Source organism: Agelaius phoeniceus, chromosome 8, assembly GCF_051311805.1.
Source record: "Agelaius phoeniceus isolate bAgePho1 chromosome 8, bAgePho1.hap1, whole genome shotgun sequence".
NCBI lineage: Eukaryota > Metazoa > Chordata > Aves > Passeriformes > Icteridae > Agelaius > Agelaius phoeniceus.
This window is the reverse complement of record NC_135272.1, coordinates 37,459,168-37,481,192: the sequence shown is the minus strand read 5'-3', so window position 1 is coordinate 37,481,192 and position 22,025 is coordinate 37,459,168. Positions and strand designations below refer to the sequence as shown.

Below are 22,025 nucleotides of genomic sequence, written 5' to 3'. Positions count from 1 at the left end.
CCCTCTTCCATTTTCCTTTCCAATTCACTTTTCCCTTTTTCTCTTTTCCCCTTTTCCCCTTTCCATTTTCTCTTTCCTTTTTCCCTTTCCCTTTCCCTCTTTTTCCCTTTTCCATTTTCCCTTTCCCTTTCCCTTTTTTCCTTTTCCCTTTCCCTTTTCCCCTTCCCCTTCCTTTTTCCCTGTCCTTTTCCCTTTCCTTCTTTTTCTTTTTCTTTTTCTTTTTCTTTTTCTTTTTCTTTTTCTTTTTCTTTTTCTTTTTCTTTTTTTCTTTTTTTTTCCTCTATTTTTTTCTCTTTTTCTTGCTCTTTTTCTTTTCGCGCCCCCCGCCCTCCCCTCCGCCAGGGGGCGCTCGCGCCCCGCTCCCCGCCCTTCCCCTCACCGTGCGGCCGAGGCGTCCGCGGCGCTGCCTGAGCGGAAGGTGCGCGGGCGGGGCGGGGCAGGGCGCAGGCGCGCGGCGGGCAGCCCGCGCGGCGCAGGGCCCGGGTCCTGCGTGTGGCGGCGGCGCTCGGCCCGGCCCGGCTCGGCTCGGCCCGAGATGGCGACCAAGAACTTCCGCGTGAGCGACGGCGACTGGATCTGCCCCGACAAGAAGTGAGGGCACGGCCGGGAGCGGGAGCGGGCGGGGAGCGGGGCGCGGCCAGCGGCAGTGCGGCCGGGGAGCGAGGCAGGGAGCGGGAGCGGGGCTCCGGGAGCCGCGGCCGCCGGCTCGGGGGGCACGGGGCCCGGCCCGGCCTCAGGGAGCTGGCTCTCGGCGTGGGACCGAGCCGGGGTAAATCGCGGCGCTCGGCTCGGGGCGAGCCCCCGGCGCCGGAGCCCCGCGCTGCGCGGGTTCCGGCCCCGGTTAATGCCGGCCCTCGTGCTCTGCTCCGTGCCCAGGTGCGGGAACGTGAACTTCGCCAGGAGGACGAGCTGTAACAGATGCGGCAGAGGTGAGTTCTCGGCAGCACACACGCCTTGTCCCCTCGTCTCCTTGTGCCCCGTAAAACTGCTCTAAAAATTCCTGCCCAACCCGAAACTGTTTGAGAAGTCCACTTATTTACTTTAAAAGACCCTGAAATGTTCCGGTAAGTTCCGAGGCTGCCGTTTCAGGCGCTCTTGTGTCTCTCCCCGCAGAGAAGACGACGGAGGCCAAGATGATGAAGGCGGGGGGGACGGAGATCGGGAAGACGCTGGCCGAGAAGAGCCGGGGGCTGTTCAGCGCCAACGACTGGCAGTGCAAAACGTAGGCACCGACACACGGCTGCTGCCTCTGCCTGGGAACTCCCTGTGCTGCCGGGACAGCAGGGCTCCGGGGCGTGCTCTGGGAGCCCTGCTGTTTGCTGCACGTTAATTAATAGAGCAGCAGAAACGGCAGCACTGCCCAGGAAAAAGGCCAGGTTTGATAAACTGGGACAGTGCCCAGGTTTGGAGGGAATGTGGAGATGGCACTGCCACCCCCATGGCATTGGGAGGTGCTGCCTTCCCTGGCAGGGTGGGCAGGCTCTGGCACAGGGTGCCCAGAGCAGCTGTGGCTGCCCCTGGATCCCTGGCAGTGCCCAAGGCCAGGCTGGACACTGGGGCTGGAGCTCCCTGGGGCAGTGGGAGGGGTCCCTGCCATGGCAGGGCTGGCACTGGGTGGGCTGTGATGTCCCTTCACACCCAAACCAGCTGTGGCTCTGGGATTCTTGGATGTGGCAGTTCCAGTGAGCACCTGGCCTGGCACCAGCAGCTCTTCCCTTGCAGGGCAGGGAACGGAGCTGGGAAGGGGCTGGAGCCCCAGGAGAGCTCAGGGAGCTGGGAAAGGACCCTTCTGTGCAGCTGTGCTCCTGGCCCTGCTCCTGCCCATTGATTTGACATCTTCCCCACATCTGTCCAGTGCGTCACCTTCCCCAGTGCTGTGTCCCCACCCTTGTATTCTCAGTCTGGAGGGTAGCCTTTTAGCCCCAGCCTGAAGGATAACATTCCCAATCCAAGGATAATCTTTTATTCCCAGTCTGAAGGGTAAGGTTTTATTCCTATGTCAAGGAAAAGGGGTTTTTTTCCCATTTGAAAGATGTTTTATTCCCATCTGAGGGATGTTTTATTCCCAGTCTGAGGGGTAAGATTTCATTCCCATCTGAAGGATGTTTAATCCCCAGTCTGAAGGATAAGGTTTTATTCCCTTCTGAAGGATATTTAATCCCCAGTCTTAGGGATAAGGTTTTATACCCATCTGAGGGATGTTTTATTCTCATCTGAAGGATGTTTTATTCCCAATCTCAGGGATGTCTTATTCCCATCTGAAGGATGTTTTATCCCCAGTGTGAGGGATGTTTAATCCCCAGTCTGAAGGGTAAGGTTTTATTCCCAGTCTGAAGGGTAAGGTTTTATTCCCAGTCTGAAGGGTAAGGTTTTATTCCCAGTCTGAAGGGTAAGGTTTTATTCCCAGTCTGATGGATAAGGTTTTATTCCCAGTCTGAAGGATGTTTTATTCCCAATCTGAGGGATGTTTTATTCCCATCTGAAGGATGTTTTATTCCCAGTCTGAAGGGTAAGGTTTTATTCCCATCTGAAGGATGTTTTATTCCCATCTGAAGGATGTTTAATCCCCAGTCTGAAGGGTAAGGTTTTATTCCCAGTCTGAAGGATAAGGTTTTATTCCCATCTGAAGGATATTTTATTCCCAGTGTGAGGGATGTCTTACTCCCATCTGCAGGATGTTTTATCCCCAGTGTGAGGGATGTTTAATCCCAGTGTGAAGGGTAAGGTTTTATTCCCAGTCTGAGGGATAAAGTTTTATTCCCATCTGAAGGATGTTTTATCCCCAGTGTGAGGGATGTTTTATTCCCATCTGCAGGATGTTTTATCCCCAGTGTGAAGGGTAAGGTTTCCATGTCTCTGTGTCTCCCTGCAGCTGTGGCAATGTGAACTGGGCGCGGCGCTCAGAGTGTAACATGTGCAACACCCCCAAGTACGCCAAGCTGGAGGAGAGGACAGGTGAGCTGGGGGTGCCTGGCTGCTGGCACTGCTGGCAGAAAGGGCTCTGGGAATCAGAGTGGGCATTCCTTGTGTTCCCTGAACAGACACAGTTCATACAAGGTGCAGGTTCTTGGCCTCAGTGAGTTTCAGTGCTGAAGGAAGTGGTGGCTCCAGGTGGGGAATTGGGGAATGTTCAGCCTAAGCTGCCCCTGTGTTGGGTTTTGATGTCAGGACTTTGGAAGCAATGTTTAATTAATCTGCAGAGGCCTCCCGTGGGCTGGCCACGTACAGATAAGGCTGTTATCTGCTCAGGAGGGCTGGGGCTCAGTTTCAGCTCCCCTGAGGGAATGTGAGCCCAGAGGGAGCTGGGGCAGGATCTCCTTACAGCTCCTGCACTCTCCCCTCTGCACCTGGGATCAGACAGGGAATGCACTGCAGGACTGGAGCAGGGCAGGGAGTTGGGAGCACAGGGTGGAACACAAGGGCACAGAAATAAAGGAGCCTAGAGAAAAGCACAGGGCATATGATTCAAAAGGAAAAACAAGATTTCAGTATTGAGTATTGGGAAAATAGTAAAGGATATTAGATAATGTAATCATATTTCATATAATTATTATAATTGTAAATAATATATCCACGTATTTATTATTTAAATAACTTATTGAAGTACTTAGTACTTAAATAAGTTGATGAATACTTTTAGTGTTCCTAATCCATTATTTTAATTGGATTTGTGAGAAACTGCATTTAATAAACGTGCGTGGGAACAATTCCTGTTCCTCCTGAGATCCTGTTACATCCTTATGGCAGATTTGTGATCCCCTGAGGGTTTCCAGAGCCCCTGTGGAGGTTTCTGTGCTGCAGGCAGCTGAAGGCATTGTGTTGTTTTGCCCCTTTCTCAAGGCTATGGAGGAGGATTCAATGAGCGGGAGAACGTGGAATACATAGAGCGGGAGGAGTCCGACGGGGAGTATGATGAGGTAAGGGAGGGCAGGGATTGCTCTGGGGAGACTCTTGTGTTGTTTAAGGATATCCCATAAAATTGAAATGCAGAATGCTCACATTCCCATTCATCTCTGTGGAGGTTCATTGTCCCCAAGACAAGCATCCCTTTAAAAGTTCCTTGTTGCTAATGAATGTTCCATAGTGCTCCCCTTTCCCTTGGGTCAAGATCCTATTTAAAATTGATGAGTATTTGTTTTCTTATGGAAGTGTTACCAAAATTACAGTTGGTGATTGTTTTTGATTAAATCCTGTTCTAATCCTGGCACAAAATTCCTCAGTTTGGGCGCAAAAAGAAAAAGTACCGGGGGAAGCCAGTGGGCCCTGCCTCCATCCTGAAGGAAGTGGAAGATAAAGAGTCTGAGGGGGAGGATGAGGACGATGAGGATGAAGATCTCTCCAAGTATAAATTGGATGAGGTAGGATGGTGTGTTGTCTTGAAGCAGTTTTTAATCATGATTTCAGGGCTGCCCAGGAGCAGGGGAAGGGCTGGTCAGTGTTTTTCAGCTGCCTTTAGAGCAGAACTCTGGCAATAATGGTGCCCAAAGCTGCTGGAAGAGATGTGCACAAGCTCTGCTTTGTTCTAAATACCTGCACTCAAAAATGGGCAGTTCCTTAAATCATCAGTGACAAGCCTGAGATCAGAACCCAGAACTCCAAGATGTTTATTTGAACCTGGATGTGTGGTTACCATGTATAGCGAGTGCTCTTGAGTTTTCTTCCTAGGCTTTTAAAACCACATCAGATTTATTTTTTATAAAATGAAATAAAATAATCTGAGAGGTTTTTTCCATCTTTTCTGAGCTATGTGAGTATCATTTATTGGATTTTCCACATCTTTGGGCAGCAGCCCTGCAGAGACATGTGCAGATGGTGCTGTTTTACACAGCCATCACCAAACTTTGCATATGAGATCTGTCTCTGCAGAGTTGGGCTTTGCTTAGAGATTCTGAGGGTGAAAATTCATTTAAAGTAAGTGGTAAAAATGTGTCTGTGTGCTCATTAAATAACGGGGGGTTTGGTTCAAAACCAATTTTCAGTCACTCCTTACTGCTTAAAATTGTGAGGTCTCGTTACATTCCGTTCAGCTTTCAAAGGCAGGGAAAGAACATGAAGTAAAGTCCGAGATAAGTCAAAACTGAAGGGGAGCTCAAAGCATTGCCTGAGTCTTGTGTGTTGTGCCCGTGGCAGGATGAGGATGAAGATGATGCTGACCTGTCCAAGTACAACCTGGATGCCAGTGAGGAGGAGGACACCAACAAGAAGAAGAAGGCGCCGCGGCGCAGCCGCTCCAAGTCCCGCTCCTCCCACTCGCGCTCGTCCTCGCGCTCATCCTCTCACTCGAGCTCAAGGTCTAGGTCCAGGTAAACGGGTACAGGTCCAGGGTAACGCCAGGCAAAATGTCAGTATCTGACTTCCTTATTTACTTTGTTTGATTGCCTTACAGTTGTGTGATGATGTGAATAACTCTCCGTTTACAGAGGTGGTGATGCTCTGCCTGAGCTGCAGCAGGGAGGCTCTCTGGGGCTTGTTTCAGGGATTTAAGTTGGTGTTTGGTGAAATCCTTCAGAGAAATGGAATAATGGAATTTATTTTCAGGTTTTCAGCTCGTTGGCCGTGTGTGGTTCTGTTGTTGGACAGAGGGGGGCACTGCTGGAGTGGGAGGAGGTGGCAGAAGAGGCAGTGACAATGCAGCCCAGGCAGATTCAGGGAAAGGACAAGTGGGAATATCCTGGGAATAAAGACAAGAAACTTGAACTTGAGTTAATGGCAAGTAACAAAGTTTTAAATGCAGCGGCAATGTTGTCAGAACCTTCCTATCCCTGGAACTGTCCAAGGCCAGGCTGGACAGGACTTGGAGCAGCCTGGTCTGGTAAAAGGTGTCCCTGCCCATGGAACAGTGAAATGAGATGAGCTTTAAGGCCCCTCCCAACACAAACCACTTCTGGAATTCTCTAATAACACTGAGGATTTATAGGGGACCTCACAAAGGTCTGCTGGGCAGGCTTAAGCTCTCACATTGCTATTTAAATTCAGTAATAAATGAACAGTTCAGTCAGTGCTTTGAAACTGGGTGATGTCAATATTGGAGTTTTTGAGCTGCCTTACAGCTCATGCAAGGACGATCCTGATTATTCAGAACAAGCTCCCAGGGTCACTTATTAAATTCACATCTGTAAAGTTCAAGTTTCTTCTAATCTTCCCAGCTTCATCATTGCCCCTCTCAATGTTCTCAGTGCTGTCACTGCCCAAATTCTGCAGCCTCTGGCTTGGCTTCTCCCCATCACTGTTGGCTCTTGCTCCTGCTGCCTCTTCTGTTCCTCAGCCTTCCCTGCTTGCCACTGCTCAGAGCAGCGTGAGTGCTTGGCTGGGAGGCTCCAAGGACACTCAACAATCTCACCCACCCATAACTTTGGTCATTAATTCACAGATATTAACAGTGAAGTAGAAAGTAACTTGTCCTAACTGAGATTTCAACTTCCTCTTAAACCTTTTGCTTTTAGCTACAGATAATTGGAAATAGCAGTTGCCATTTGTGGATGCCTTTTTTTGTGGGTTTTAAAAAGGTTTAAATGCAACTTCCTAGCTAGGAAATGTTCATACTCCTATGTCCTGCCCAGTAAAATGAGAAAGTCATGGTAACAGAGGCTGACAGCAAGTAGAATATATTTTACCTGAAAATATTATTAGAATTTGTTATTAGAATTTATTATTAGAATTTGTTTTCAGTGCTTTTGGTTCCAGTGGCTGCTGGAGCCTGCTGCCATTGTTAAATTCCTCTTGTGGTTTGTGCTTTAGAGAAAATCCATCAGTGAAAAACTGGGAAATAATTGTGGCCAGTTATAAGTTGTGTTGGATATGGCAGTATTTTAGCCCCAAATTAACCACTTAATTTATAATGCAGGGGAAAATCTTTATGAAAATTTGAAGATGATTGCAAAGTGCTTGTGAGAACTGGCTGGGGGAAAATTGAACTGACCAATCCTAATGCTCTCATCTGCTCTGCCTCTGAAGGAAACTGATGGGTTTCCAGTTAAGGCACAAATTAAAGCATTGATTTCATTAAATAATGAACAGATAGGAAGTTATTTCTTTTTGCCAGATAACTGCAATCCTGTTTAATTGTTGTGCTTTGTTTTAGGAGCCATAATCTAAAGCTGCCTTTGTAATGTTTTTAATGCTGTGTAGAAGTGTCTGGTTTTAAGTGTGCCGGGGGCAGGAGGGGATTGGCATTTTAGGACTCAGACTGTGTTGCTGCCTCGTGTCTGCTGCTCTCAGGAGCAGTAACTCTGCTAAATGCAAGTCAGACACTGGAAAAAGATCTCCCGTGTTGTTGCAGGTCCCATTCCAGGAGTTCTTCCAGTTCCAGATCGAGATCCCGCTCCAGCTCCAGGGAACAGTCGCGGTCCCGTGGGTCCAAATCCAGGTGAATGCGGTACCAGCCTGTCCCTGCACAGACACAGGGCACAGGCTGCAGCTGCTCTGGCCCCACCGTAAGGCTGTGCTGCTCAGACAAACATTAACTGCTTTTTATCTTGGAAGTCAGACCTGCTGGGTCTCTGCAGGAGCTGAGTTCACTGAGGAGCAGAGGTTTTGGTGCGAGAGGTTAAGTCTGGCCTAAGCCGCGCGAGCGGACGCCACCGAGCTGCAGTGGAGGAAGAAGGATTTGAGTGCATGGTTCCCTGCTGCAGGCATTTGGGCGCTTTTCCTGTTTCCACTGGGGCTGCTTGAGCTGGAGGAGCGTTAGGAATGCCGCTGTCCTTCTGGTTTTGTGTTCAGTGAGGATTCTGCATCTTCCACAAGACAGGGCAGCCGTTCCTGTATGAACCTGGGGGATCACAGGAACATGTTGGTAGGAAATGGTGGGAGAAGCTGAGAGCAGAGGGATTTGTGTAGACCATCACTGAGCTGGGCAGGGCACAGGAACAAAAGCATGTTTGAGGTGTCTCCTTGCACAGGCATTCCATTGGCAGAACATTCCCTCTGTGATGGAGTGAAGGGCTGTCCCTTCTCCATGCATGCAGAGAATCCCAAAATTCTAAGTGAGGAAGCTTGGGTTGGGAAGAACAATCAAAAACAGTGCACCTCCCCCTGGGGGCAGGGACACGCTGTGGATTATCCTGTGAGGGTCAGCACAGGATGGAATCTATGCTTTTGGGAAGAGGAAAGGTGTCCCTGTGCCCCACCAGAGGGGCACTGTGTTCCAAGAGATGTTTTTATATATGCTGGCTCTATTCTGAGAGGTTTTTTGCAGTATTTTGGTTGAGGAAGGTTTAAGTCTCTTCATAAATGTAGTTTGAGATCTGTAAATATAGCAGCTGGATTTGATACTGTTTGGTCAGATGAACCTGCAGTGTGAAATGTCTGGTAGGATAAAGTGAACCATGGTAAATCAGCTTTAGATCTCTGGTTTCCAGGTTATTCTGATGTGTGAGTTTAACTGCTGAGGAAGATCCTTACAGAGGCAACTTCCCAGCAGCCTCTCAGTGCTTTTTTGCCAAAAAGGCTCATTTTGGTGAAGGCTGGGGAGAGCTTTCCAAACCATTGGTGGTCCATTTATCAGGCAACACTACTTAGCAGAATTTCTTGGGCAAGCTGCCCTGGCAGTAGCAGTGTTCTTGGCAGAGTAAGTATGGAAGCCCCTGATGTTTATTTTCCATACCCTTGGAGAAAACAGAGTAGTGAATGTTGATGAAAACTGTCTCTGCTTGTTCTGTCTTTGTGCCTTCTCCATGATCCCAGAATTAAATGTGGTTTATTTCTCAATCAATAAAGATCCAGCTCCAGGTCCTACAGGGGGTCTTCCACCCCAAGGAAAAGATCTTGCTCCAGCTCTCGCTCCTCGTCTTCCCCCGAGAGAGGCAAGAAGCGAAGCCGCTCTAGATCCTCTTCCTCTGGTGATCGCAAAAAAAGGCGCTCGAGATCACGGTCACCCGAAAGGTTTGGGTTTATGTAGAATAAGAATGGCTGTATTGAGATGTGTGATGGTTTATTGTAGTTATCCAAGGACTGAGATTCGCTGGGAAGCTATTGAATCCGAGCAGTTATTCTCATAGTCAAAGTAGTTTCCTCACTTGCCCTACTCTTACTTTTGTTAACCCCTCTGTAATTGCTTTTTTTTGATAATTTTCCCCCCTCCAATGAAAGTCCTCCTGGTAGGAGCATGTTCTGTATAAAGACCTGGCTCACCCTTCTTTCAGTGTGTGACAGTATTAATGTGTTCATTACCGAATTACTTTCTTAAGCAAATACTGCATTGAAATAGAAACTGTATTCTACTCTCAGTATTAAACTTAGACTTTTAGTGTTAAATTAGTTGCTTAAAGTTACTTGTATATTCTTGTAAGGCCCCCATGAGATATACTTGGCTTCCAGCTATGGTAGGATGCTGCTCAAAGTGGGTGCCAGGATGAATCTGAGCTCATTTCTGTGCATGCTTTCTCCATTTGTATCTTGCAGACGCCGCAGATCTTCCTCCGGATCCTCCCATTCTGGTTCCCGTACAAGTTCTAAAAAGAAATAATGTGTAAAAGCTCACACTTACAAAAACCCACCAAAATTCCAGTCAGTGCATGAGACATTTTTAAGAAGTTGGTGTCTTACTTGGTCAGAAGTGCTCAATCTGCTAGTAGAGGTGCATGTCTGTCCTGGCTTTCTGGCAAACTGCAGCTTTGTTCATCCATCACCCAAACCCGCAGTAGCATTTTAAGCCATAAACTCCCCGGCACAGGGGGAAGTTCTGTGGTGTGGGGGGGTTTTATTATTTTTCAAGATCAGTTCCTCCATTCCTGGCTCCCTCAGCTGGAGGAGCAGGTTGGGAATGCCCTGGCACAGCTCTTTGTGCGAGGAGGAAGCCGTGAGTTTTCCAGAGCAGGATGGAGCTCCCTTGGGACCACAGCAGGGGCAGGGCTGGGGGACCTGGGGCCAGCAGTGGGGCCTTGGGCTGAGCAGTTTTTGTTTTGCCACGTAGCAGTGCCAGTGCAGATGGACACCCCTCTCTAGCAGCTCAACCCCCCTGTCCATCATGATTCCAGAGGGAATTAGCCTCATTCCTGGCGAGGGAGGACATTTGCAGCCAGCACAGTGCTGTGGCTGTGGTGGTTTCCAGAGCTGGGACTCCGGGATCCCTCCTTCCAAACGGATCGGTTGGGATCTGCTCTTGGGCTGGAGGAGTATGGAACTGGCTCCTTGGAATCAAGGGAAGCTTCTGCAGGCCGCCTGTAAAATTTCCTTTGGGGCTGACTAAAATTTTCAAGGTATCTTAATTTTATTTTTCTTTAAAAACGAGAATGAATAAACTGTGGAGAAAGTTCTGGCATCTTCAACGTCTTCTTCATCAATCATACTTTTTCCCTTCAACACAATTTATGGCTTAAAATGCTTTATGGAATCCATTTGAGTATAAAACTTGGTCTCTCTTGAGCTCCGTTTGGTTAAGAAAGGTTTAAGTTTCTTCAGTGCCGTCACAAGGTAAGTATGGTAAGGAAAACTCTTCTTCTTAAGCAAGCAAAGAACCTTCATTTATTTCAGTAATAAAACTGCCAGATTTGCTGCTTGTTTTGATAAACTGCACAGAAACAAACGGAGCAAAATCGAAAAACTCCATTCTGCTTTTTTTTCTCTTTTTTTTTTCCTTTTTTTGAGCCATGTCTTTTGGACTGGTCTAGAAGCAAAATGTTTTTGGTGTAGAGGTATTTTGATAAATCTCTTTGCAGAAAAAAAAATGCAGTTTCTTCTTTAATGCTTTCTTTTCTCTCTAATTTCCATGCTAAATGTGTGTAGGTTGCACAAGAGCAGGTTAGTCTGTAACTGTGCCTCTGACTTCAACGTCCAACTAAACTGTAAAACCAGATCAAGTAGACGCTCTGTTGTTAGCCTTGGGTTTTCTTGTGCTTTGTATTCCAATTGTTGCTGTACTTAACAGAGGGGAGGTTTTAAATTTAGCAACTGATAGGCCACAGGCAAAGCAGGAGGAGGATGGTTCATTTGGCTTAGAGAACGTGTAAGGCAAAATGATGCTGTAGACAAGTGTAAATAAAACCTGTGAGTCAACTGTGCTCGAGTGCTTTGTCTTGGGGACACTCAGGCTTCCCGCTGCCCTGCACTGGCCCTGGTCCCTGTCACCTGCACTGACCCTGTCACCTCCACCAACCCTGGTTCCTGTCACCTACACTGACCCTGATCCTGTGAGTCAGCTCACCTGATCCACCCACACATTCACATTGTTGCAATCCTTTAAGTCTTAAAAATAATTTTTAATTTCAACAGCAAAATACTTTATAAAACTTCCAGGTGTTTTCACAGAATCATGGAATATCTTGGGTTAGATGGGACCCACAGGGATCATTGATCCAGACCCCCCAGCAATCCCACCCTGGGCATCCCTGGCAGCATCCAAACTCTCCGGGAGCTCTGGCAGCCTCGGGGCCGTGCCCAGCACCCTTTGGGGGTAGAACCATTCCCAAAATCCACCCTGTCCCTCCCCTGGTCCAGCCTGGGGCCGTTCCCTCTGCTCCTGTCCCTGTTCCCTGGAGCAGAGCCCGACCTGGGGCTGTGCCCTCCTGGCAGGAGCTGTGCAGAGCCACAAGGGCCCCTGAGCCTCCTTTGCTCCAGGCTCAGCCCCTGCCCAGCTCCCTCAGCCCCTCCTGGGGCTCCAGCCCCTGCCCAGCTCCGTTCCCTTCCCAGCCCGGTTCCCGCTCCGTCCCCTCGGGCTGTGCCCGCTCTCGCTCCCGCTCCGCCTCTGCCGGCCCCGGGGCGGGTCCCGTCCCTCCCTCACATAAAGCGCGGCGCTGCCGCCTCCGTGCCCGCTTCCTGCGGGTTCTGCCGGCTCCGCGCCCGTTCCGTGCCCGCTCCATGCGGGCTCTGCCGGCTCCGGGATGAGCCCGTGGCAGCAGCGCCCGCCCAACGCCAGCGCGGCCGGCGGGCCGGGCCCGCGGGGGAACGGCACGGGCCGGGCGGCGGAGCGCGGCAGCGCCGTGTCCGTGGCCATCCCGCTGACCATGATGCTGACGGGCGTCGCGGGCAATGCCCTGGCCATGCTGCTCGTGTCCCGCAGCTACCGCGCCAAGGGCAGCCGCAGGAAGCGCTCGTTCCTGCTGTGCATCGGCTCCCTGGCGCTCACCGACATGCTGGGCCAGCTGCTCACCAGCCCCGTCGTCATCTCCGTGTACCTGTCGGGCCGGCCCTGGGCGGCCATGGACCCCTCGGGCCGCCTCTGCGACTTCTTCGGCTTCAGCATGACGGTGTTCGGGCTGTGCCCGCTGCTGATCGCCAGCGCCATGGCGGTGGAGCGGGCGCTGGCCATCCGCGCCCCGCACTGGTACGCCAGCCACATGAGCCCGCGGGCCACCGAGCGCGGCCTGGCCGCCATCTGGGCCGCCGGCGTGGCCTTCGCGCTGCTGCCGCTGGCCGGGCTGGGCCGCTACGCGCTGCAGTGGCCCGGCACCTGGTGCTTCATCAGCACGGCCGGCGGCAGCGCCTTCGCCGCCGCCTTCGCCGCGCTGGGGCTGCTGTCCCTCGTGGTGACCGGCGCCTGCAACCTGGCCACCATCGAGGCGCTGGTGTCGCGCTGCCGCGCCAAGGCCGGCGCGGCGCAGCCCGGCTCGCGCTGGGGCCGCATCGCCACCGAGACGCTGCTGCAGCTGCTGGGCATCATGTGCGTGCTCTCGGCGTGCTGGGCACCGCTGCTGGTAGGTGAGCCCCGGGCTGCCCTCGGCGTCCTCGGGGGCGGGAGCCAGCGGGGCCGGCACAGGGGGGGCTCCGGGGACATCCATGGACAGCGGGGATGGGGACAGGGACAGGGGCACAGAGCGTGGGATGGGTGTAGGAGAGGAGCTGGGAGAGGCCCCAGAGGGGGACATGCATGGACAGACCCACGGGAGGACAGCGGGGACAGGGACAGGGACAGGGGTGCAGAGCATGGCATGGGTGTACGAGAGGAGGACAGCGGGGACAGGGACAGGGGTGCAGAGCATGGGATGGGTGTAGGAGAGGAGGACAGCGGGGATGGGGACAGGGACAGGGGTGCAGAGCATGGCATGGGTGTAGGAGAGGAGCTGGGAGAGGCCCCAGAAGGGGACATCCATGGACAGACCCTCGGGAGTTCAGCGGGGACAGGGACAGGGACAGGGGTGCCGAGTGTACGAGAGGAGCTGGGAGAGGCCCCAGAGGAGAGCCGAGTGCAGGGAAAGCAGCTGCAGGAACCGCAGATAAAAGGAGGAGAACAAGGCTCTTGTGCAGAGAGAAAAGGGGGATGTGGCGAGAGGCTCTGGGAGCAGGACACTGCAGCTGGATGGGATTTAGGGGGTTTTGTTTGCTCCCACCTTGCAGCAAAACTTCCGTCGGTGTTTTATGAGAAAACGCGCAAGCTGTGACTCTGTGAGTGCCCTGTGGCTGGCAGCCCGCTGTGTTTGATTTACAGCAGCCTTCAGGGCTTGTCCAGCCTGGTCTTTAAGGATCTTTGCATTGCTTTCCACTGTTTTATTATTCCTTCCTTAAGAACCCCTCCTCATGATGTAGGAGTGGGGGAGGCAGAATGCACATCCCTGCTGTGTGGGACCAGGGCACACCCGGGGGTCTGGAATCCCAAAAGGCTGGGTTGTCCTATCAAGGACTAGTAGGATTTTGGGAAAATTTGTTCTTGGGCTCTCTGAGCAGGATGGGCTGAAGCTGGTTGAGGAAATGCTGAGGTTATGTGAAAGGCTCTTTCTGGCTGGAGAAGGAGTTTTCTTCTTGTCCTGTCACCCCTGAGGGTTCCACCAGCCTTGCAGCTTGAGAGGAGAGCCCTGAGGTGGGGGAAGCGTTTCCTCCTCCCTCATAACCAGGTGAACCAGCGAGGAACATGGATTCTGCTTGGTGGTTTGGTGCCCTGGGCATTTCTGTGGTTTCAGAGGCAGGAGTCAAGCCACAGGCACGAGGGATTTCAGCAGCACTTCCCTTCCCTTGGTGGCAGCAGCAACACTTGGAGGTGTGGAACTTCTTCTGTGGGGTTCTCGCAATCCAGACTCATGGCTGCGGGGTTATTTTTACAAATACACCTCCATTTTTATACATAAACCTCCATTTACATGCTCCCCAGCATGCTCTGCACACCCCTGAGGTGTAGGTCAGGAATTAGAGACCAGACTTTTGGAGAAGTGAGCACGGAGAATGCAAACGCCTTTTCAGTGAAAGCCAGCTCATAGCAATCATTTAACCCGTAGCTGCAGCACTCAGCAGTTGTAAGAAACAGCTGAAATGGAAATCTGGCACTTGACAGGGGAGGTTTTTTTGTTTCTGTGTTTTTTTTTAAAGACATCTGAGTTTTGTAACTGAGAACTAATGGATCCTGGCAGCTGCTGCTGTGAGGTAAACAACACCCTCGCCACACACGGTATTTTTAGAGCTGATCTGTTGATGTAAACGACAAAATCAAATGTGATTTAGCAGCAGAGGGAAAGCTCTGACATCGTGGCTGTGCTCTGGAGGGCTCCTTGCAGTGTCCTGCGCGTCTGGCTCTCGGCTGCCTTGGGAAGGAGGGAGGAGAGCAGACAGGGCAGGAATTGTTCCCTTTCTCCGAGGAGGACTCACAGGGAGCACCTGGGAGAACAGCCCGCTCCAGGCTGGCCTGGTTGGTTTGCAGTTCACACTGACCCGTTTGTTTGGAGCCTGTTCTGACAGGACTCAGGGAATGGCTTCCCAGAGTCAGGGTTAGAGGGGGTATTGGAAGGAATTCCTGGCACAGGGTGCCCACAGCAGCTGTGGCTGCCCCTGGGTCCTGTCCCCAGGCTGGGCACTGGGGCTGGGAGCAGCCTGGGACAGTGGGAGGTGTCCCTGCCCTGGCAGGGGTGGAATGGGATGGGATTTAAGGTCCCTCCGTTCCCAAACCAGTCTGGGATTCTGGGATAGCCCCTGAGCTGGAGGGAAGCAGATAAATGACCCCGAGGTGAAACGGAGCAAGTTCGATTTCACAGAAATGCTGCTGCAGCACAACTTAGAATTATAATAATAACTTTGGAGTTCCAGCTACAAATTATTCCTTCCCAGAGTTGTTCCCAAGTTATTTAAAGCTAAAATGCTCAGAAGTTCTTCTGCTCTTCCTGTTAAAATAGTTCTGCTCCTTATCCCTCCTGGCAGACAGAAATTACAGACGTATAAAACCACACTCATGATAACAGTAAAGTTTTGGCTGCTCTTGTTGAATAAATCCAATCATCAGCATTTTGAGCCAAATTTTTAATGGCATGAATTATGTTGACTTTATTCCACCTGATGTTGTTCCTCTGCCTTGTGCAGGCTTTTAATCCATTTAGAAGACCAATACAGGCCATGATAAACAACCTCTAATGATATCAAACAAACAAAATTTCCAGTAGAGCAGCTGTTGGCCCAACAACTACTCCAATAAAGGGATATTACGTAATAAAACCAGAAAAGAGCAGCAGTTGTGTGCTTGGGAAATGTATTTTTATTAGCCTGGTGGTTTTGGAGCTCCATCTGAAAAAGAGATGGCAGAGTCTGGACAGGGCCAGTGTGTGAAGAGCCAGGGAAGTGGTCAGGTTCTGGCAGTGTGGGTCTGGTGCTCTGGTGGCTCCTGATGTGCTCTGGGTCTGTGTCCTCATTTTTACAAAGCTCTACATCCCTGTTTTCACAAGGCTCTATCTGTGGCCACTTCGGTCAATGAAATGTCGTGGGTAGAATCTGCTTCTGTTTAAAGAAACAAAAACAATCCTGTGCTGTCCACGCTGCCCTGCCCTCCAGACTCAGCCCAGGCTTTCCAAGGTCAACACATGGTTATTGATCTGGCACCCAGAATATCCCTTTGAGTGGAAAAATCCTCCCTGGAGCCTCTGCTCCCGGTCACCATGGCTCCGGCTGTCCCAGCCCGCGGGGACAGCAGCAGCCCAGCTGTGACCTTTGTGGTGACACAGCTCTGAGGAGCCTTCCTGTGGGATTGCAGGTTGGCCTGCCTCTCTGCAAGGGCCAGGGCTGGCAGTGATTCCCAGCGGGTCTGCTCCCTCGGCCTCTTCCCAGCAGTTTTGGGCCTGGCTGCCGGCTTATCTGGGGCTGGAAGGGCTGGGAGTGCTGGGCAGATCGGGGGTGCATCCATCACTGTGGCTCTGGGAGCACACACAGCGGGATGGACAGACTGACAGCCCCACTGGGAGCACACAGCACAGTGACAGCCCCACTGGGAGCACACACAGCACAGTGACAGCCCCACTGGGAGCACACACAGCGGGATGGACAGACAGACCCACTGAGAGCACACACAGCACAGTGACAGCCCCACTGGGAGCACACACAGCGGGATGGACAGACAGACCAACTGGGAGCACACACAGCAGGATGGACAGCCCTGTTCCACAGGGATCCCAGGCAGCACACTCAGACAGCTGAGACCTCCAAGTCATGTCCAGGAAAGATTTGTGAGCAGAAAAAGAATCTGTTGAGGAAAACCAGGTGTTCAGGAGCTGTCCCACAGAGTCCCTTACAGGCTGGGGTTGGAAGGGACCTTAAACTCATCCAGTTCCACGGGCAGGGACACCTTCCACCATCCCCGGCTGCCCCAAGCCCTGTCTGGGGCACTGCAGGGATGCAGGGGCAGCCCCAGCCTGCGGTGTGGCAGTGCCACAGCTGTGGTGACACGCAGCCAGCAGCCCTCACTGTGTCCCCTGTCGCTGTCCCCCCAGGTGACCATGCTGCAGATGGTGTTGGAGCATATGGAATATTAATTCCAATATTTCCAGGTGGGACGTGCCTGGCCCTGTCTGACCCTTGCTGCTGGGCCAAAGGCAGCAGCTGTGGTGTTTCACCTCAGAGACACCTTTGGCAGGCTGGGTGCTGCAGCTGGGCACTGGGAACAAATCCAGGCACAGCAGGAACTCAGTTTACCTCTGGTGGAAAAGGTTCAGGCGACGGTGAAGAGAAAGGAGAGGATTCTATGGTAGAGTTTTAATCCAGAGTTTTATTCCAGGCTGACAGACTCTGAATGTGGTAACAGCTCCAACAGAATCCAGACCCCATGGTCCCGTGTCCTTTTAAGCCCTGGGGACAGGGGGAGGGACAAAGGGACAGGTGAGGACCAACCAGGTGTGAGGAAGGGAAGGCTCAAGGGATAAAGACACTGGGACAGGCCAATGAGCCCGGAGCTGAGGGGCATCTTTGGAACTTCTGCCAACCACACCACGACCCTGCTGGAATGTTAAGATTGATGGACAGCTCTTGGCAGGAGGGCAAAGGGGAAAGGAGAGGTTGGCACAGCTGAGGGGTTGGGATAGGTGAGACAGGAAATGCCATCACACTGCAACAGGAGCCCATAGCCGGGCCCCAATCCCTGTCTGGGGCCCTGCAGGGATGCAGGGGCAGCTCCAGCCTGCCCTGTGGTGACCCTCAGCCCTCACTGTGTCCCTGTCACTGTCCCCGCAGGTGACCATGCTGCGGATGGTGTCAGAGCCCATAGCCAGGCCCCAATCCCTGTCTGGGGCCCTGCAGGGATGCAGGGGCAGCCCCAGCCTGCTCTGTGGTGACCCTCAGCCCTCACTGTCCCCTGTCGCTGTCCCCACAGGTGACCATGCTGCGGATGGTGTCAGAGCCCATAGCCGGGCCGTGCCGGGGCTGGCAGCGCTGGGAGCCGCGCAGGGAGTGCAACCTGCCGCTGACGGCCGTGCGCCTGGCCTCGCTCAACCAGATCCTGGACCCCTGGGTGTACCTGCTGCTGCGCCGCATCCTGCTGCGCAAGTGCCGCCAGGCCGCCGGCGCCGTGTCACGCTGCTCCAACGCCGCCGAGTGCCGCGACAGGGACAGGGACAGCGCTCTCACCCTGTCCCGGGAGACACGCCGCACCGCCGCCTGAGGGGTGCTCACAATGGCCTGGGGACAGCACCGCGGCCTGGGGACACCGTAGTGGCCCGGGGGACATCCCACAATTGCCTGGGGACAGCACCGCAGCCTGGGGACACTGCAGTGGCCCGGGGGACACTGCACTGCGGCCTGAGAGACATCCCACAATGGCCTGGGGACACCACCGCGGCCTGGGGGACATCCCACAATGGCCTGGGGACACCACCGCGGCCTGGGGGACATCCCACAATGGCCTGGGGACACCACAGTGGCCCGGGGGACATCCCACAATTGCCTGGGGACAGCACCGCAGCCTGGGGACACTGCAGTGGCCTGGGGGACATCCCACAGCAGCCTGGGGACAGCACCGCGGCCTGGGGACACCGTAGTGGCCCGGGGGACATCTCTGATGGATGCTGCACAATGGCCTGGGGACAGCACAGCAGCCTGGGGACAGAACAGTGGCCTGGGGGTTCATCCCACAGCGGCCTGGGGGACACTGCACTGCGGCCTGAGAGACATCCCACAATGGCCTGAGGACACCACAGTGGCCTGGGGGACACTACAGTGGCTCTGCAGTGGCCTAAGGGACACTGCACCATGGTCTGAGGGACGCTGCACAATGGCCCAAGGGGACATCCCACAATGGCCTGGGGACACTGCACAGCAGCCTGGGGGACACTACAGTGGCCTGGGGGACATCCCACAATGGTCTGAGGGACATCTCACAATGGCCTGAGGGACACTACAGTGGCTTGAGGGACACTGCACAATGGTCTGAGGGACACTCCACAATGTCCTGAGGGGACATTCCCAGAGCTCCGGGAGCTGCAGCCACCTGGAAACCCTCCTGGGAATCTGCTCCATGCTGGCACCCCCTCACTGTGTCACTGCTTGGACCCAGAGTACCAAATTCTTCCTGCAGGGTGCCAAAAGTGCTGGGATACAGCAGGACAGGACAGGACACTCCATGGTCACTGGTGGCTGAGCTGCACAACGGGATGGGGACATCCCATGGTCCCTGCAGAATGAGATAAGGACATCCCATGGTCACTGCAGACAGGACGAGGACATCCCATGGCCACTGCCACTCCTGGCTGAGCTGCAGAACAGGATGAGGACATCCCATGGTCCCTGGAAACAGGACAAGGACATCCCATGGTCACTACCACTCGTATCTGAGCTGCAGAACGGGATGAGGACATCCCATGGTCCTTGCAGACAGGACAAGGACATTCCATGGTCCCTGAAAACAGGACAAGGACATCCCATGGTCACTGCCACTCGTGGCTGAGCTGCAGAACAGGATGAGGACATCCCATGGTCACTGCACAACAGGACGAGGACATCCCATGGCCACTGCCACTCGTGGCTGAGATGAAAGTCTTGTGGGCTTGAAGTAGAGCCTGTGGAGGCCTCTCTTGCTTTCAGGTGGAAAAAATTGCTTTCCTGACAGCCAACAGATTCTAGAGAAGAAATTACTGGGGGGACTCACTCCTAGGAATCTTTAGTACTAACATTACCTCCTTCAGAGAGTCCTTCCTCCTCTTTTCTGGAGGGGCAAGGGGAGACAGGGAGAAAAACCACAGGAATAAGAAAGAAAAAAGAAATTTGATTGGGTTTCAGTGTCTTAAAGCTGAGCAGGGGTGGTGGCAGTGATGGAACATCCATCCCTTCCAGGAACTGAAGGCAGCACGAGTCTCCTGAGTCACAGATGTGTCCTGATAAGCACTCGTCCGTCCCTGTGGCAGCTGAGGGGAGCTTGAGGAGGATTAGCACTGGGGCAAGGGGAGAAACCCCTGATTTTTCCCCGTGGAATGCCCAGACAGGCTGGAATTGCTGGAATTGCTGCTTGCACAGCACCCTCAGAGCTGCTGGGGCCGGAGGAGCTGAAGCAGAGGCTGCTGCTCATTCTCCTGGGGTCAGGGCACCAGCAGCAGCAAATGCTGTGTGAGCAATGGGGACGGCACTCTGTTCCTGCAGTGCCCCACAGAGTGCCCAGAGCAGCATCCCAAAGAGTTCAGCTCCTCCAAAAACACAAATGTGGCAGCTCTGGGAGGTTTTGAACTGCGGCAGACTGGAAGCAGGGGGTGGGAGTGTGTGAATTTGTCAGGTCTTTTCCCAAAGAAACTTCCATGGTTTAGTTACAAACTCAGTTCCAATCCACTTGTGCCACATCTGAGGCTTGTTTTTTAAAAAGCTGTGTCTTAATGCATTTTCTTCACCCTTTTGTAGCTGACAGCCTCTCATGTCTCCTGTTTTGTGGCCTTTGGGGTGAAGTTAAATGCAAATACAATAAAATGCATCTGATATTCCATGTGCCAGGCACTGTGGAATTCAGGGGTCTTACAGGCAAATGAAATCCTGCATCTGTGAGGAATTTCTTGCACAAAACCTTTGTTTTACTCTATTTAATTTGTTTATAAAAGTACCTCCTCAGCGAAGAACCTGTGCCTTCATTTTTGTTCTTCATTGTCTGATTCTTGTCCACATAAATCTGATTTTATCCAGGTGATGTCTGAGTCCAGCCTAAAAGCCAAGGTTTAGCTTTAATTGAAGACCCAGCCTAAAACTAATGGATTAAATGCCTTTTTTAGTTGAGAGTTGCTGGATCCTGCTCTGTGCTGAGCTACTCCTGGGTGTAACAACTGCAGGTTCATCCGTGCTTCAGTTCCTGGGTGGTGCTTTAAGGGAAAATACGGGCTCTTTCTGCTTTAAAAAGCGCCTTGCTGGAGTCAGACTGTCTTGTTGGAATGACTTGGGGCTGGAAAAAGCCCGTGTTGTGCAGAGGATCCCTTTTGTTCCCTCTGTGTACTTTTCCTTTGGGAAGGAGCTCAGCAGAGCCGCTCACTTGTGAAATATGTCGGGATGACCTCAGCCGCCTGCATCAGCCCTGGCCGGCACATTCCTGGCTCTGGGACTGTCTGGGGTCAGGCTGGGATGGAGGGCAGTTCTGGGAGAAGAGACAATCCACCCTGTGAGCTGCTCCTTTACAGCAGGAGCAGGGTGCTGTGTCCCTGAGCACCATGGATCCCGCACGGAAAACCGGGAATGTGACATTGGGAAGGGTTCTTCAGCACATTCAGGGCAGCTGGTTCTTAATATGGGCATGGTTTCACTCCAGTTCACATAAAACAATGCCTTCTGTCATGAATATTCAGTGTTTGGGGTGGGCACTTCTGCCCCTCCATGCTGGTGTAAAAGGAAGAAGCTACTTCATCAAAATGGGAAGGGATGGAGCTTTGTCCAAATGGGAAGGGATGGGAGCTTTACCCAAATGGGAAGGGATGGGAGCCTTACCCAAATGGGAAGGGATGGGAGCCTTACCCAAATGGGAGGGGATGGGAGCTTTACCCAAATGGGAAGGGATGGGAGCTTTACCCAAATGGGAGGGGATGGGAGCTTTGTCCAAATGGGAAGGGATGGGAGCTTTGTCCTAATGGGAAGGGATGGGGGCTTTACCCAGGTGGGAAGGGATGGGAGCTTTGTCCAAATGGGAAGGGATGGGAGCTTTACCCAAATGGGAAGGGATGGGAGCTTTACCCAAATAGGAGGGGACAGGAGCTTTGCCCAGGTGGGAAGGGATGGGAGTTTCCTGTTTGTTTCCAGGAGAGGAGGAGTGGGAGCTGTGCCCTCCAGCCACGGCTCTGTGAGGGGCTGCCCTTCCTAAACCCGCTCCAAGGCGCTGAAGTGCCCCTGGGAGCTTCCATTCCCACGTCCATGGCACGGGAAGCTGTGTTAGAGGCGGGTTTCTTTAACGATGCCTTTTCAGCTTGCTCTCTGTGTGTTGTTCCTCCAGCCGCTGCACGTTGGGAGCTGCAGGGCACAGAGGGTGCCCCTGGAGGTGATGCTGTGCCTGCAAGCCGCCCCTGCGTGTCCCAAAGCCGAGCGTGCTGGAGCGGGGAGGATAAAAACAGGAGGGACCCTGGCGTGTGCTGGGTTTCTGCAGGAGCTGCTGGGTGGGGCCAGAGCAGATCTTATCTGCCCCGTGATCCAGGAACTGCCCGTGGGAGCTGCTCTGCTGGGAATTCAGCCAGGGATCCATGGGGAGCACAGCACCTGCACCCCGACCCCAAACCAGCCAGGGATCCATGGGGAGCACAGCACCTGCACCCCAACCCCAAACCAGCCAGGGATCCATGGGGAGCACAGCACCTGCACCCCAACCCCAAACCAGCCAGGGATCCATGGGGAGCACAGCACCTGCACCCCAACCCCAAACCAGCCAGGGATCCATGGGGAGCACAGCACCTGCACCCCAACCC

General features: G+C 52.9%; 2 protein-coding genes across 2 annotated transcripts; both read left to right on the top strand.

Annotated features, from left to right (window-relative positions):
• The first annotated feature begins 429 nt into the window (after positions 1-429).
• ZRANB2 (zinc finger RANBP2-type containing 2) lies at positions 430-10,997 on the top strand. The gene is made up of 10 exons (XM_054638809.2): positions 430-591; positions 877-929; positions 1,114-1,222; positions 2,873-2,955; positions 3,841-3,917; positions 4,221-4,358; positions 5,131-5,303; positions 7,280-7,366; positions 8,716-8,880; positions 9,400-10,997. The coding sequence occupies exons 1-10, from the start codon at positions 536-538 to the stop codon at positions 9,461-9,463; spliced, it is 1,005 nt and encodes a 334-aa protein (XP_054494784.1). The 5' UTR covers positions 430-535; the 3' UTR covers positions 9,464-10,997.
• A 744-nt stretch (positions 10,998-11,741) lies between these two features.
• PTGER3 (prostaglandin E receptor 3) lies at positions 11,742-20,261 on the top strand. Its single transcript, XM_054638705.2, has 2 exons — positions 11,742-12,629; positions 17,486-20,261. Exons 1-2 carry the CDS (start codon positions 11,817-11,819, stop codon positions 17,771-17,773), a joined length of 1,101 nt encoding a protein of 366 aa, XP_054494680.2. The 5' UTR covers positions 11,742-11,816; the 3' UTR covers positions 17,774-20,261.
• The last annotated feature ends 1,764 nt before the right edge of the window (positions 20,262-22,025 follow it).